General features: G+C 42.6%; 1 protein-coding gene across 1 annotated transcript in view; it reads left to right on the forward strand.

Annotated features, from left to right (window-relative positions):
- LOC138953248 (uncharacterized) overlaps positions 1-13,364 on the forward strand; it is a 231,007-nt gene that overhangs the window by 100,035 nt on the left and 117,608 nt on the right. Inside the window, exons 18-20 of the mRNA XM_070325049.1 lie at positions 270-371; positions 4,929-5,073; positions 11,659-11,809. Coding sequence (XP_070181150.1) covers positions 270-371; positions 4,929-5,073; positions 11,659-11,809 — 398 coding nt within the window. The remainder of the gene's footprint in view (positions 1-269; positions 372-4,928; positions 5,074-11,658; positions 11,810-13,364) is intronic.

Here is a 13,364-nt window from a genome sequence, read left to right on the forward strand (position 1 = left end):
CAACTCGTTGATTACTGGAAAATAAACCCTCGTGGGTATTTGCAGCCGCTTGGTAATTCACTCGTGTGCTCCGCACACTCGTGAATTACCAAGCAGCTGCAAATACCCACTCGTGGTTTATTTTCCAGTAATCAACTCGTGGTCATTGTTTAAGCTCTATTTAATGACCGGTAATTTTTAATGAGTTGTGGCATTCTGACCAATCACAAGATCTGTTTCATTAAAACGCCAACTTGATTGAATTACAATTTGATTTGATTTGATTTGAGAGAGAGGATGAGATTAAGAAGGAGAAAGCGGAGGATGCGGCAACATGTAAAAAGGGACTCGAGTCCAAAAGAAGTACAGCGCAGAATCCTGCACTGTCAGAGGTGAGATCTTGTTGTTCAGTTCTCCTTTTACCCCTTTTTAGACCTTAACAAAATCTGAAAAAAATAAGGTTTTTGAAGAGGAGTGATTTTTCAAAATGGGAGCAATTCTGATGTGTCTTAAAAGGACGGGAGGGGGTGTCTTTAAAGTGCCGTTCACATGGCCGACTTTCAACCAACTTTTTTCTATTTTTATGTCGGTTTGAAATCGCTCTCGAGTCGTCGAGGCCAAGTCGGCGAAAAGTCTGCCATGTGAACGGCCCTGACGATTTAGGTTCAATTTAGGCCAGATTTAGCAGCGACTAGAAAACTCAGTTTAAGGCACAGTAAACCTCCCGTAAACCATCACAGATACTGTCAGGCTTTTACACACAGTACAAACACCCTTCCATTTGAACGCTCACCGAACGGGAACATCCTAGGTGCCCTACGTAAAGAGCGAGCAATTTTCAAAGAATTAATTTTGCGGATTGTCTCCTCACACAACTTTTAAAATCTAAATAATAAATTGATAGCTTGTTACACAAACATTCTTAAATCATCAAGACAAGATCAGTACAATTCGAAGTTTTGAAAGTTTGAAAAAAGAAAAGCCCGGAAGCAGGGTCACGCAAGGTCGTGGTTCTCATAGCAGACGACGGTTTGTCAGCATCGCCAGTTCCTCTGAACAGTCAGAAGCCATCGCTAGAGTTTTTGTGAACCTCATCCGTTTGTTTCGTGCATAGTCAGAGGTACATACCGTAAAGTACCTTGTAAGCGCCCAGTATCGAGTAAGCGCCCACCCCCAACTTTTAGTCCAAAACCGTGCATAGGGTATAGTACCTTGTAAGCGCCCACCCCCCACTTTACACCATTGAATTCAGGGGAAATAAAAATTCCGCACTTGATCTGCTAGTTTTGAGAATGATTTCCCTTGCTTGTAAACCCTATCAAACGCAGTAAGTCAATGATTACAAGATGCCGCGGATCAAATCGTACACCGTTGCATTTAAGCTGTCAGCTCTTGACTATTTGGATAATAACGCCAATGGAATTGTGTCGCAAACAGCAAGTGAGTTTAGGGTAGATAGAAAAAGGATATGAGAATGGCGAGAGAATCGCGATACCCTGTTACGTCACCAGACCGGAAAGGAAAAGAAGAAGCTCTCTCTCTATCTGAACTCTCTCTCTCTCTCTCTGATCTTTCTCTCTCTGATTTCTCTCTCTGATCTCTCTCTGATCTCTCTCTCTCTCTCTCTCTCTGTGATCTCTCTCTGATCTATCTATCTCTCTCTCTCTCTCCCAGTCTCTCTCTCTCTCTCTCTCTCTCTCTCTCTCTCTCTCTCTCTCTCTCTCTCTCTCTCTCTCTCTCTCGCTCAGTCTCTCTCTTTCTGCCGAAAAGTCTTTGGCCAAGTAAAATAGACTGCTGCCCATATCCAGAAGACGTACCCCTTCTTCAAAGGAAATAGAGACACAGTGATGCCGACAGCGGCACCTCTGCAGACAAGAAAAGGATGCGACGACATTTGTCTCCCCAAGCTGTTCTGATGACAATGCGAACAAGAAAAACAATGGAAGATGAAAAAAGAAAGAAGATATGATTACGAAGTGATCAAATATCACATTTCTCACTGAAAACTGCTCGTGCATAGGGTGTAGTACCTAGTAAGCGCCCACCCCCTACTTTGGGTCGGAATTGGTGCACAGGGGGGGGGTGGGCGCTTACAAGGTACTTTACGGTAATAACGTGCTATTGCAGATAAGCTCAAAGCCAGCCGCATTCAAATTACAAACTGACGACTGCATTGTGAAAAGGGGAAACAGGATCACACGGGTTCACGATGGCTCAGGGGTAAGATAAACCACACAAAAATAAATTCTTTAAAAATTGCTCGCTCTTTACGGAGGGCACCTAGGATGTTCTCAAGCGGTAAGTGTTTAAATGAAAGGGTGTTTGTCCTGTGTGTAAAAGCCTGACAGAATCTGTGATGGTTAAGCCTGTCCTTAATTGAACGAAGTCGACTTCGCGATACCCTGTTACTTTTAATGCAGGGCCGCTCACAGGAAATAACGGTTTTAGGTGTGACGAAAAAAAAACACCCAGGGCCTGAGTAGGGGAAGGGCTCCTAATATGGACCACTTTTTGTTTCATGCTGATAACTAGCTTGTTTTCTTGCGAAGAAGTTTCATTTTGTGTTTGGTAGTCCCTCTCTCTTAGGTTAACCGTTAGGCCTAATTAGAGTTATTATCCAAATAGTCAAGAGCGGACAGCTTAAATGCAACGGTGTACGCATGTCAAAACTTGCGAAGCGAAGCTACCGGAACTAGACTTCGTCGAAGCTTCGACAAAGTCCAAGGGAAGGCACTATGGCGGAGAAGAGAGTTATCTTTTCTTGGCGTCTCAAATCTTATTAGCCAGAAAGCGCATGCGCGTAGTCTCGACCAGCGCGTGGTATGCTTCTTTCTAAGTACTTTTAATGCAGGGCCGCTCACAGGAAATAACGGTTTTAGGTGTGACGAAAAAAAAACCCCAGGGCCTGAGTAGGGGAAGGGCTCCTAATATGGACCACTTTTTGTTTCATGCTGATAACTAGCTTGTTTTCTTGCGAAGAAGTTTCATTTTGTGTTTGGTAGTCCTTCTCTCTTAGGTTAACCGTTAGGCCTAATTAGAGTGAAATAGCTTTGATAGACATTCAGCAAAAATTAATACAGAAAAAATCACAAAGGGTCCATATTAGGCTCCTAATATTAGGCTCCTAATATGGACCAGTGAAGCAGCCTTCACGAATCACTGTAAAAAGCCCCCTATATTTCAAAATAGCATGATACAACTTAGTGTACAAGTCAACCTATTTAAAATTTGCTCTAGATTTATCTGTTTCGGGTTGATGAGAGCATTATTTGAAGCACACCAGGAAACTAAAGAAGCTTATCAAAAGCAGAGTGAAAATAAGTGAAATTATCAACTTCCACGAAAAAAATTATATATTTTTTAAATCTCGAGGGCTAGTAATAGGTTATTTCCAGCAAGCTTCTTAATGAATTAATGAAAATAGCCTTTAGCATTTATTTTCTTCGATTTGTTGAAGGTGGTCCATATTAGGGAACTCGCACATACTTTGAGATTTTGCTATTATTTTTTGTTTGCAGTAGAAACTCGGGGTCAACACTGCTAAAATGTAACAAATACGGTTTTAGTTGTCATAATTATATAGCAATTTTTGTGTGATAAAAGCTTTGGCTGTGGACAGAAACGAGTCCGTTTTAGGCGGCAAATTTAGAGTGGACGCTGCCAAAAGTGAAAAAAAGAGAAAAAGCCTAACGGTTTTGAGATTTCTGTTTCTGCAACATGTTTTGACATGTGCAAGTTATCCAGAGAGGGTGAATACAGCGAATAAAACTTCTTTGAGCGCTCTAGCGCCGTTAGTTTGTCAGAACAGAAGGTGGTCCTTTGAGCGCTCTAGCGCCGTTAGTTTGTCAGAACAGAAGGTGGTCCATATAAGGAGCCGGTCCCTATTAGGAGCCCTTCCCCTACGATGATAAATACGCATAACGAAATCGTTTTTCTCGTGTTTTGAACTTGCCAGTGTTACAGCACAGAGCAGAGTCCGTCCCGCACTTTGCTTTGTGTACATCACGTGGCCACCCAAACTCCCGCACAACGCAACATTTTCACGAGAAAAACACGTTTATTTGTTTGCTTTGTCTGTATTACACATTTCTATCTACATTTACCATTAATTTGCGGGCACCCCCCGAAGAAATGCAGCCACATCGGCTTCCACCTGCAATATCTTCGTTTTCATCAGGAATGTGACGTCCTGTTCTTCGTCAGGTCACACCTATCTCGAAAACTAAGCGTCGCACAGAACCAGCGCCGGCGCTCCATCATTTACGTCAGAAATTGAACTTTACGTACTTGATGATGGCGTAAGTTAATTGTAACACATAGTTATGTGTTCTATTTTCTTTACTGAGGACGGCCGGGACCAGTCGGCGTGAGCGCTGGGATTTCGAGTTTCATTCAACATGTCAATGCATCGCAGTATGAAATAATACAGGTAGGAGGTTAGTTCGACCAAAGTCGATAAATTCATTCTTCACTGCGGTATTGAGTCTGATTTCGTCGTCCATCTTGAATCGAAAAGCACTCTTCTTACAAAAACCCCAACTTCGTTGCGAGCTACGGCGAAGCTTCGCATGTCAAAACTTGCGAAGCGAAGTAGGGGTCAAAGTACCACGCCGCAGCTGCGGGTTTTCGGTACAAAGACTTCGCGAAGCTTCGTGTCGTCGACTACGGGCTCAATTAAGGACGGGCTTTAACGGGAGGCTTACTGTGCCTTTAAGCGCTGCTCGACTCGGCGCAGGTTTTGCGCAGACTTTTGTTTTCGCGCTTTGAGATTGGTTAGCATTATATATCCACAGAGTTTTATGTAGCTATCCGAGCTGCTCTTCCCGCATGAGGAGGTAGCTCCAATAGCTGAACTGGCCGAGGGTTGTGTGCAAAACACAAAGCTGTCCAAGGATGTTAGTTTACACTTTACTCGGGACATTAATTGAGCTCCTTTTTTTCTGTGACAGGATGCAGCAGAACTGTTTGAGGCACTGGATCTCATCAGCACGTTGCCCCACAAGTTCGACGTGCTACGGACCAGCCTGACGCACGTCCCGAACATCGTTAAGGAGAATGACAACGTCAGCAACTCTCCATCTGAAGAGTCCTCGAGTATAATTGCTTTGTGTGTTTAGGCTAAAGAGGAGTAGGATGGGTGGGAAGGGTGTGGAGGGCGTTGGATGGAAAGGTGCGGGGGGGGGGGGGGGGGGTTATGTTCGTGTGTGTGTACATACGTTTGTGTGATGTCTGTCTGTCTGTCTGTCTGTCTGTTTGTCTGTGTGTCTGTGAATGAGTGTGACTGTGTGTGACTGTCTGAGTGGATGAATACAGCGGACCACCATCTGAAGAGTCACCGGAAGTATGTGATGTGGTGTGAAGGAAGGCGCAGGATCTGGGAATGTGCGTGTGTGTGTGTGTGTGTGTGTGTGTGTGTGTGTGTGTGTGTGTGTGCGTGTGTGTGTGTGTGTATTTATATATATACTAGATGATTACCCGCTTCGCCGGAAAGAAGTAGAGCCGATTACCCGTCTTCGCCGGGATGAAAGCGTTGTGGACAGTGACCTTCTAAAAATAGTAACGGGAATATGGATTGACGCCACACGAAGGAAGGGAGATAAATGCAAAACACTGGAGAAGATAAGGAAGAGTTACTGGGAATGGATGAACAGAAAAACCAAAATCGGTTCAGTGCTGCGCGCTGAAAGCACGTGTTGAAAATTTTCATCGACCAGATTGTGTCCGGGGTGTACTTGAATATGCCCACCAAATTTGAAGCAGATCCATCGAGAACTTTGGCCGTGCATCGCAAACACACACACACACACACACACACACACACACACACACACACACACACACACACACACACAAGTCGTATGAATCGCGAGACAGACAGACAGCGTGGCGGTTCGCCGTCTTAGAGCACGTGTGAACATTTTCATCCACCAGTTTGTGCCCACTCAAAGGAAGGCAAGAACATACAGAGAGACAAAAGCCGCCAGACCCCATCACAAACAGAACTCTACAATCCACAGGTCTTGCCTGGCGAGCTAGCTATAAATAGCTCACAACTTCTAAGGCGAACAACTCTGCAGAGTCTGCTGTGAAGGGCGACGGTAGTCTCCCTGTCACACTCGACCCCCTTTGAATGAACTTTCCGAACAATGGACCCGCCAAGCTTAGGTTCCTCCCAGGTTGGTGGAATGGGAACAGCACGAAAATGATTCATTGGCCTGAACATTTCATGTCGAGTCCCATCCCTGTCGACGACGCCAATTGTAACCGAGTGCCGAAACACCACAATCACCTTTAAAGGCGAAGTCCACTCAAACGGGATTGAGAATTTTAGAGCTTATTTCTAAGCCATATAATAACAGTTATGGCTTCTCAAAGGAAAACCCGAACATACAGACACACCAAAGCCGCCAGACCACATCACAAACAGAACTCTACAATCCGCAGGTGTTGCCCACACACACACACACACACACACACAGACACACACACAGACACACACACACACACACACACACACACACACACACACACACACACACACACAGAAGAAGTATATATAGGTTACAACACGAGTGCATTTTTATATGGCTTGTATTTCAGTCAAGACCCAGCGGATGAATATCATCGGGCGACAGTGTCGGACACGAGCCTCTGGCGAGTGGCTCTCGATTGATATTCCCGCTGGGTCTTGACTGAAATACCAGCCATATAAAAAACCACTCGTGTTGTAATCTGTATATCCCATTCTACCATCAAACACAAAGTGTAGACTACTAGCGGCACTGTTGCGATCTGTGGAGAGTGAAACAGTGGTGCCAGCGAGACTTGGCCCTTTTGCAACCTTAAACTAAGTGACCGTCGCTGAAAAAAATAAAACGAATGAGTGCATCGATAAGTACGCGGTAACACTACTTTCAGACCATTTAAAAGCTTTAAGTAAAGGTTCATAAGTTGCAAGAAAGTAATGAATTCGTATAGAAATCAATTTAGTTGAAGCGCACAATTCTTTTGTTTTGCGTTTCAGGTCGGCAGAACGGGCGAAACCGGGTTGGCACCCATTTGGCTTGTTCGATTCAGAATCGATCCCACGTTGTTTTTCTCGAACTTATTATTATACAATCAGGCTTATTGACAGAGAAGCAAATTTTAGAGAACAAATATGTAGGTTTAGATTTAACCATTTGCTCCCTATTTGAAATGTATCTACGTGATAAACTGTTTTGCGAGTGTGTTTGCATGGATGAACATGAACTGGTATGGGTGTGAGGAAACGGGACCAATTTGGTGAAGTCGCGAATTGCTGACACCAAGTCTGTCACCGCCGATTGATTGCATTTTGAAGGAATATGATCTGCGAACGCCAAGAAGAAGAAGGAATATGACTGGATTACGGAAAAATGCACACATGTTAAGTTCTTGGATACCTTCATCGCCAATGTGGACTTACTGCAGAGCCAGGTAAAAGAGTAGACTTGCTCGCAAAACACGTGAAACAGCCGATGTTTGATACGAAGCGAAGCCACCCCAAACCATGCAGTACGGACGCTTCTTCTCGGTCCCGCTACGCATGACACCAGACCAGTGTTGTTGCTTTGAGTTTGACTAACAAACTCGAAACTGTCATTTAAAACATGAGCCAAATGTGTATTGATTGTGTGATTAGTCTATGTGACAGGGCTTCTATTATCTGTGCTCCCTAGCTTCTGTCAGTTCCCACACCGACACTGTGACAGACTCTCACGAACAGTCGTCTGCTTCGATGCAAGGGAGGGTACTCGTTTTTATGTTTTGGTTTGTAGCCGTGGGCATTGTGATAGTGTTCGACTGTTCAAACTAGTATTATGCACGGGTTAATAAAACTGCGGATAGAACTCTTTAGCAGCAAAACAATTAAGAGTGTATTACAATCTATTTGTTTGGCGCAAGGTCAAAGGTCGGGAGGAAAGTAGTTCTTTGCCCAAATCGGAATCTGCACTATCATATATTTTTTGGAGTCCATGATGTATTTATTGAGCTATAAAAATACAACATATATACCCATACTGAAGTAACAGAGACAAAGAAGGGAGGTCATGGGATATATATATATATATATATATATATATATATATATATATATATATATATATATATATATATATATATATATATATATATATATATATATATATATATAGATATAAAACATCAGAAGTTGTACAAGAAACAATTGAAAGTCAGCAGAGACTTTCTTCTGAAATTTGTTCAAATCTCTTCGCAGAGCATATACAGAGAGAAAAGGATATATATATATATATATATATCCCATGACCTCCCTTCTTTGTCTCTGTTACTTCAGTGTGGGTATATATGTTGTATTTTTATAGCTCAATAAATACATCATGGACTCCAAAAAATATATGATAGTGCAGATTCCGATTTGGGCAAAGGACTACTTTCCTCCCGACCTTTGACCTCGCGCCGAACAATGTGACACATTTGTATGAAGTTCTAAAATCGTATTGCACGGCTCAGAAAACCATATCAGTTGCACGCAAAAATGAATCTCAGAACTGATCTGATGTATGAGATGCAATAAGCAAAAGTTTCTTTCATTATGAAAGCAATGCAGGTCGAAAAAAACGAACATTCAACTTACAAGATAACCAGATGCTAGCGAACCAAAACAAAAACACGAGTACCCTCCCCTTGCATCGTTAGCAGACGACTTTTGAGAATCTGTCGGTAGTGTGTTTTGGTGTGCGCCTTCAGCTATCAAACATCGGCTGTTTCACGTGTTTTGCGAGCAAGTCTACTCTTTTGCCTGGCTCTGCAGTAAGTCCACATATTTTTCCGTAATCCAGTCATATTCCTTCAAAATGCAATCAATCGGCGGTGACAGACGTGTCGGTCGCGTTTTCCTCACAGCCATACCAGTTTAAGTTCATCCATGCAAACACACTCGCAAAACAGTTTATCACGTAGATACATTTCAAATAGGGAGCAAATGGTTAAATCTAAACCTACATATTTGTTCCCTAAAATTTGCTTCTCTGTCAATAAGCCTAATTACACACGTTCGAGAAAAACAACGTGGAATCGATTCTGAATCGAGTAAGCCAAATGGGTCCCAAACCCGTTTCGCCCGTTCTGCCGACCTGAAACGCAAAACAAAAGAATTGTGCGCTTCAACTAAATTAATTTCTATTCGACTTCATTACTTTCTTGCAACTTATGAACCTTTACTTAAAGCTTTTAAATGGTCTGAAAGTAGTGTTACCGCGTACTTATCGATGCACTCATTCGTTTTATTTTTTTCAGCGACGGTCACTTAGTTTAAGGTTGCAAAAGGGCTAAGTCTCGCTGGCAACAGTTTTACCCTGCACAGATCGCAACAGTGCCGCTAGTAGTCTACACTTTGTGTTTGATGGTAGTATGGGATATACAGATTACAACACGAGTGGTTTTTTATATGGCTTGTATTTCAGTCAAGACCCAGCGGGAATATCAATCGAGAGCCACTCGCCAGAGGCTCGTGTCTCCCGATGATATTCATCCGCTGGGTCTTGACTGAAATACAAGCCATATAAAAAACCACTCGTGTTGTAACCTATACATATACTTGGTCTGTGCACCTTGAAGAAGGCCTGCGGGCCGAAAATTTGGATTTAAAAAGATGCGACATTCTGGCTTGGTTTTGGACTTTTTATTGTGTTGTTTAAATAAGCTTTGTTAAGCTTTAAAAAGTTTTCCAGCCTTCATTGTGTGGCGTGGTGCAGAGGAAAAAGAGTTTCTTGAATTCTGTATATAAATATATATATATGTGTGTGTGTGTGTGCGTGCGTGTGTGTGTGTGTGTGCGTGCGTGTGTGTGTGCGTGTTTGTGTTTGTGTGTGTGTGTGTGTGTGTGTGTGTGTAATGTTCATTTGTGTGTGTGTGGGTGTGCGTGCGTGCGTTCGTGTGTGCGTGAAGCTCTCTCTCTCTCTCTCTCTCTCTCTCTCTCTCTCTCTCTCTCTCTCTCTCTCTCTCTCTCTCTCTCTCTCTCTCTCTCTTAGCGCTGCGTGCAAGAAAGGGTGTGATTGGTATTTTTAAGGTACTGTGGACTCTAGGAGAAAGATCACCAAACATATTCTATAAACTATTCGACTCCCAGATCCAGCCCATGCTCAATTATGCGGCAGAAGTCTGGGGCCTTGATGCAGACCATTCACCTATCGAAAAGGTGCATCTGTTTGCCCTTAAGAGGTTTCTGAACACAAGCATGAAAACACCAAACACACTTGTGTATGGAGAAACTGGCAGACACCCGTTATTTGTCAACACGTTTGTTAAGTCCATACGATTTTGGTTGCGCATCCTGAAAATGCCTAGTCATCGATTGCCACAAAAAGCTTATAAAATGCTGCTTTATTTACACGAACAAAATAAAAGAACATGGGCGTCATCAGTTTGCTATGTGCTGTACAAATACGGCTTTGACCAAGTTTGGATTCAACAAGGCGTTGGAAATGAAAATGCGTTCATAACGGAATTCAAGAACAGACTAGTCACATTATACAAGCAAGAGTGGATAGAAACCGTACAAAGTAAAGAACGATTCCTTTTCTATAGCACTTTCAAGTCAGCCTTATCTATGTCTTCATACTTAAATGACCTTAAGCACGTCAAAGCAAGAAACTGCCTGATTAGGTTAAGACTTGGTGTCTCGCCACTCAAAGTGCATCGATTACGACACACTCGGTCGTCAACTGCTGAAGATTACTTGTGTCCATTCTGCGCAAACGAGACCGAAGATGAAATTCACTTTGTTTTGAAATGTCCAAAATATGCTGGTATTCGTGAGTACTACATACCTGCAAAATATTACAACCGCCCATCAAGCTTTAAACTGGCGCTACTTCTAGCGACACCAAACAGATCAATATTACTTAGACTTGCAACCTTCATCATGAACGCGTTTAAAATACGCAGTGAGTGGGGACAGTGAATATGAGATATTGCACGATCTTGTTTTATGTGTATGCTATTTTTTTGCTGCTTTTTGTCGATTGCTTAAAAAACAGTAATAAAGTTTTGTCTTTTTTGAAAACGTTAATGCGATGCTATGTATCAGAGATGCAACGATTAAGCATCTAACTGCTTGCAGATTTGCGTGTGAAAGGGCATGTGAAGGGATAGATGGAGGGATGAATAGATGGATGACGGATGAATGGTTGGACAGTCAGACGGTTGATTAGATGGATGGAGGACAGAGGGACACGAGATGGATAGAAGGATGGATGGCTGGATGGATGGATGGATGGATGGATGGATGGACGGAAGGAGGACAGAGAGACATGAGTGAAGTGCGACAGAGACTGGATTTTGTGCTGATGCTTACTGTCCTTTTCCAAACGTTTTGCTGTTGTAAATGCCTGTTTCCACTGTCGTCATGTCGACTGTCATACGATGATGATGTTTTTTTTTAATATGATTAATATTACAATGATTATTTTTCATGAAGCATGAATGTTGAAAATGTGTACACCCCGAATTGAAATGGGCCCAAGGCCCAATCAATAAACCCTCCAGACTCCAGACTCTCTCTCTCTCTCTCTCTCTCTCTCTCTCTCTCTCTCTCTCTCTCTCTCTCTCTCTCTCTCTCTCTCTCTCTCTCTCTCTCTCTCTCTCTCTCACTTCATATATCCTTTTTGTGCTCAGATGAAGAGATACACAAAAACAGGAAACACACACTTTCCTCCCCCGCCCCAAGGCAGGGAAAGACCACGCTTCGGGACCAGATGATGCGACGGGGTTTCGCGGACACTGCAGAGAAGGAGGCTTTTCTTGAAGAAATAGAGGCGAATATGGAGTAGGTTTCTCAGGTTTCGATAACATTCACGAAAGTGTCTAAGATTCAATCAAGTGCGAGTTGAGAAGGGTGGTGTTGGGTTGAAACTGAGGTAAAATAACATAGTGAAAAACAATAATTCAGACTTTGATATTCGATTCAGTCTGTAAACGTTATTTTCATGTTCAAGGGACATAACTGCTTGGTGGGCTGTTGACGGGGAGATTTTATTTGGGACACTATTCTTGAATTTTATCGGTTTTTGTCTGTCTGTTTTTCTGTCTGTCTGTTTGTCTGTCTGCCTGTTTTAAATGTACACTATGTAAATCGCCGTGAGCTCTTGTGAGAAGGGGCGATTAATAAATGTCCATTATTATTATTATTATTATTAAAGCTACAGTTCTTTCCGTGTAACTGTTCGGGTCACCATCTCAGATCTGCCTAGTCTTTTTTCAGGGCCTAAGACAATCCCTCCACTTGAAAAAAAAAGGACTAGCTAGCCTATCAACAGCTTCCTGCTCTGGTAATATCTTGATGAATCGAAGTCGCAGGTTGATACTTTTACAGCCCTGAAAGTGGCGAGTAAAAACATATAACTGGCGAGTAGAGATGTTCATCTACTCCCCAAATTGTTGGTATGGCTTGCAAAATTTGCTCTCTGGCTTGTCCATTTTCGGAATCACTAGCCCCATTTTTTGGACTTTGAGGCCTGTATTATCAGTTAAGGAAAAGATTCATCAAAGTATGCTAACCCTGCAAAGAGAGCACCTTATCTGTTGGTTTTGTAGTGTGTGTCCCATGGGTGTTGTGGCCTTATCCGATGGCAAAAGCCTGGCCAGCTCAGAGATAGGGAGTCGAATCTGTTACACGGGAAGAAGTGTGCCTCGTAAGTTAGTGTGTCAGCATGATCTTCCCAATGTCTTGATGAGGAATGATTCGCTCGAGTGTCTTGTCTTTTCTATGAATATTATGCTAAATAAGTCTTTTTCTGTTGAATTATTATTTGTTTGTCTGTGCACTTAAAGGACCGCTGAGTCAAAATATCTGTGAACGTATGGTGATGTCAATAACACACGTTCCAACAGCTTAACTTTCTTGTTTTTTGAGTCACTTGAGAAAAAGTGACTCTATGTAATCGGTCAGTGTTAGTCTGTCCGGCCGGCCGTCCGGCCGGCCGTCCGTAGACACCACCTTAACGTTGGACTTTTCTCGGAAACTATCAAAGCGATCGGGCTCATATTTTGTTTAGTCGTGACCTCCAATGACCTCTACACTTTAACGATGGTTTCGTTGACCTTTGACCTTTTTCAAGGTCACAGGTCAGCGTCAAAGGAAAAATTAGACATTTTATATCTTTTCTCGGAAACTATCAAAGCGATCGGGCTCATATTTTGTTTAGTCGTGACCTCCAATGACCTCTACACTTTAACGATGGTTTCGTTGACCTTTGACCTTTTTCAAGGTCACAGGTCAGCGTCAAAGGAAAAATTAGACATTTTATATCTTTGACAAAGTTCATCAGATGTGATTGAAACTTTGTAGGATTATTCTTTACATCAAAGTATTTACATCTGTA

Source organism: Littorina saxatilis, linkage group LG2 (genome assembly GCF_037325665.1).
Source record: "Littorina saxatilis isolate snail1 linkage group LG2, US_GU_Lsax_2.0, whole genome shotgun sequence".
NCBI lineage: Eukaryota > Metazoa > Mollusca > Gastropoda > Littorinimorpha > Littorinidae > Littorina > Littorina saxatilis.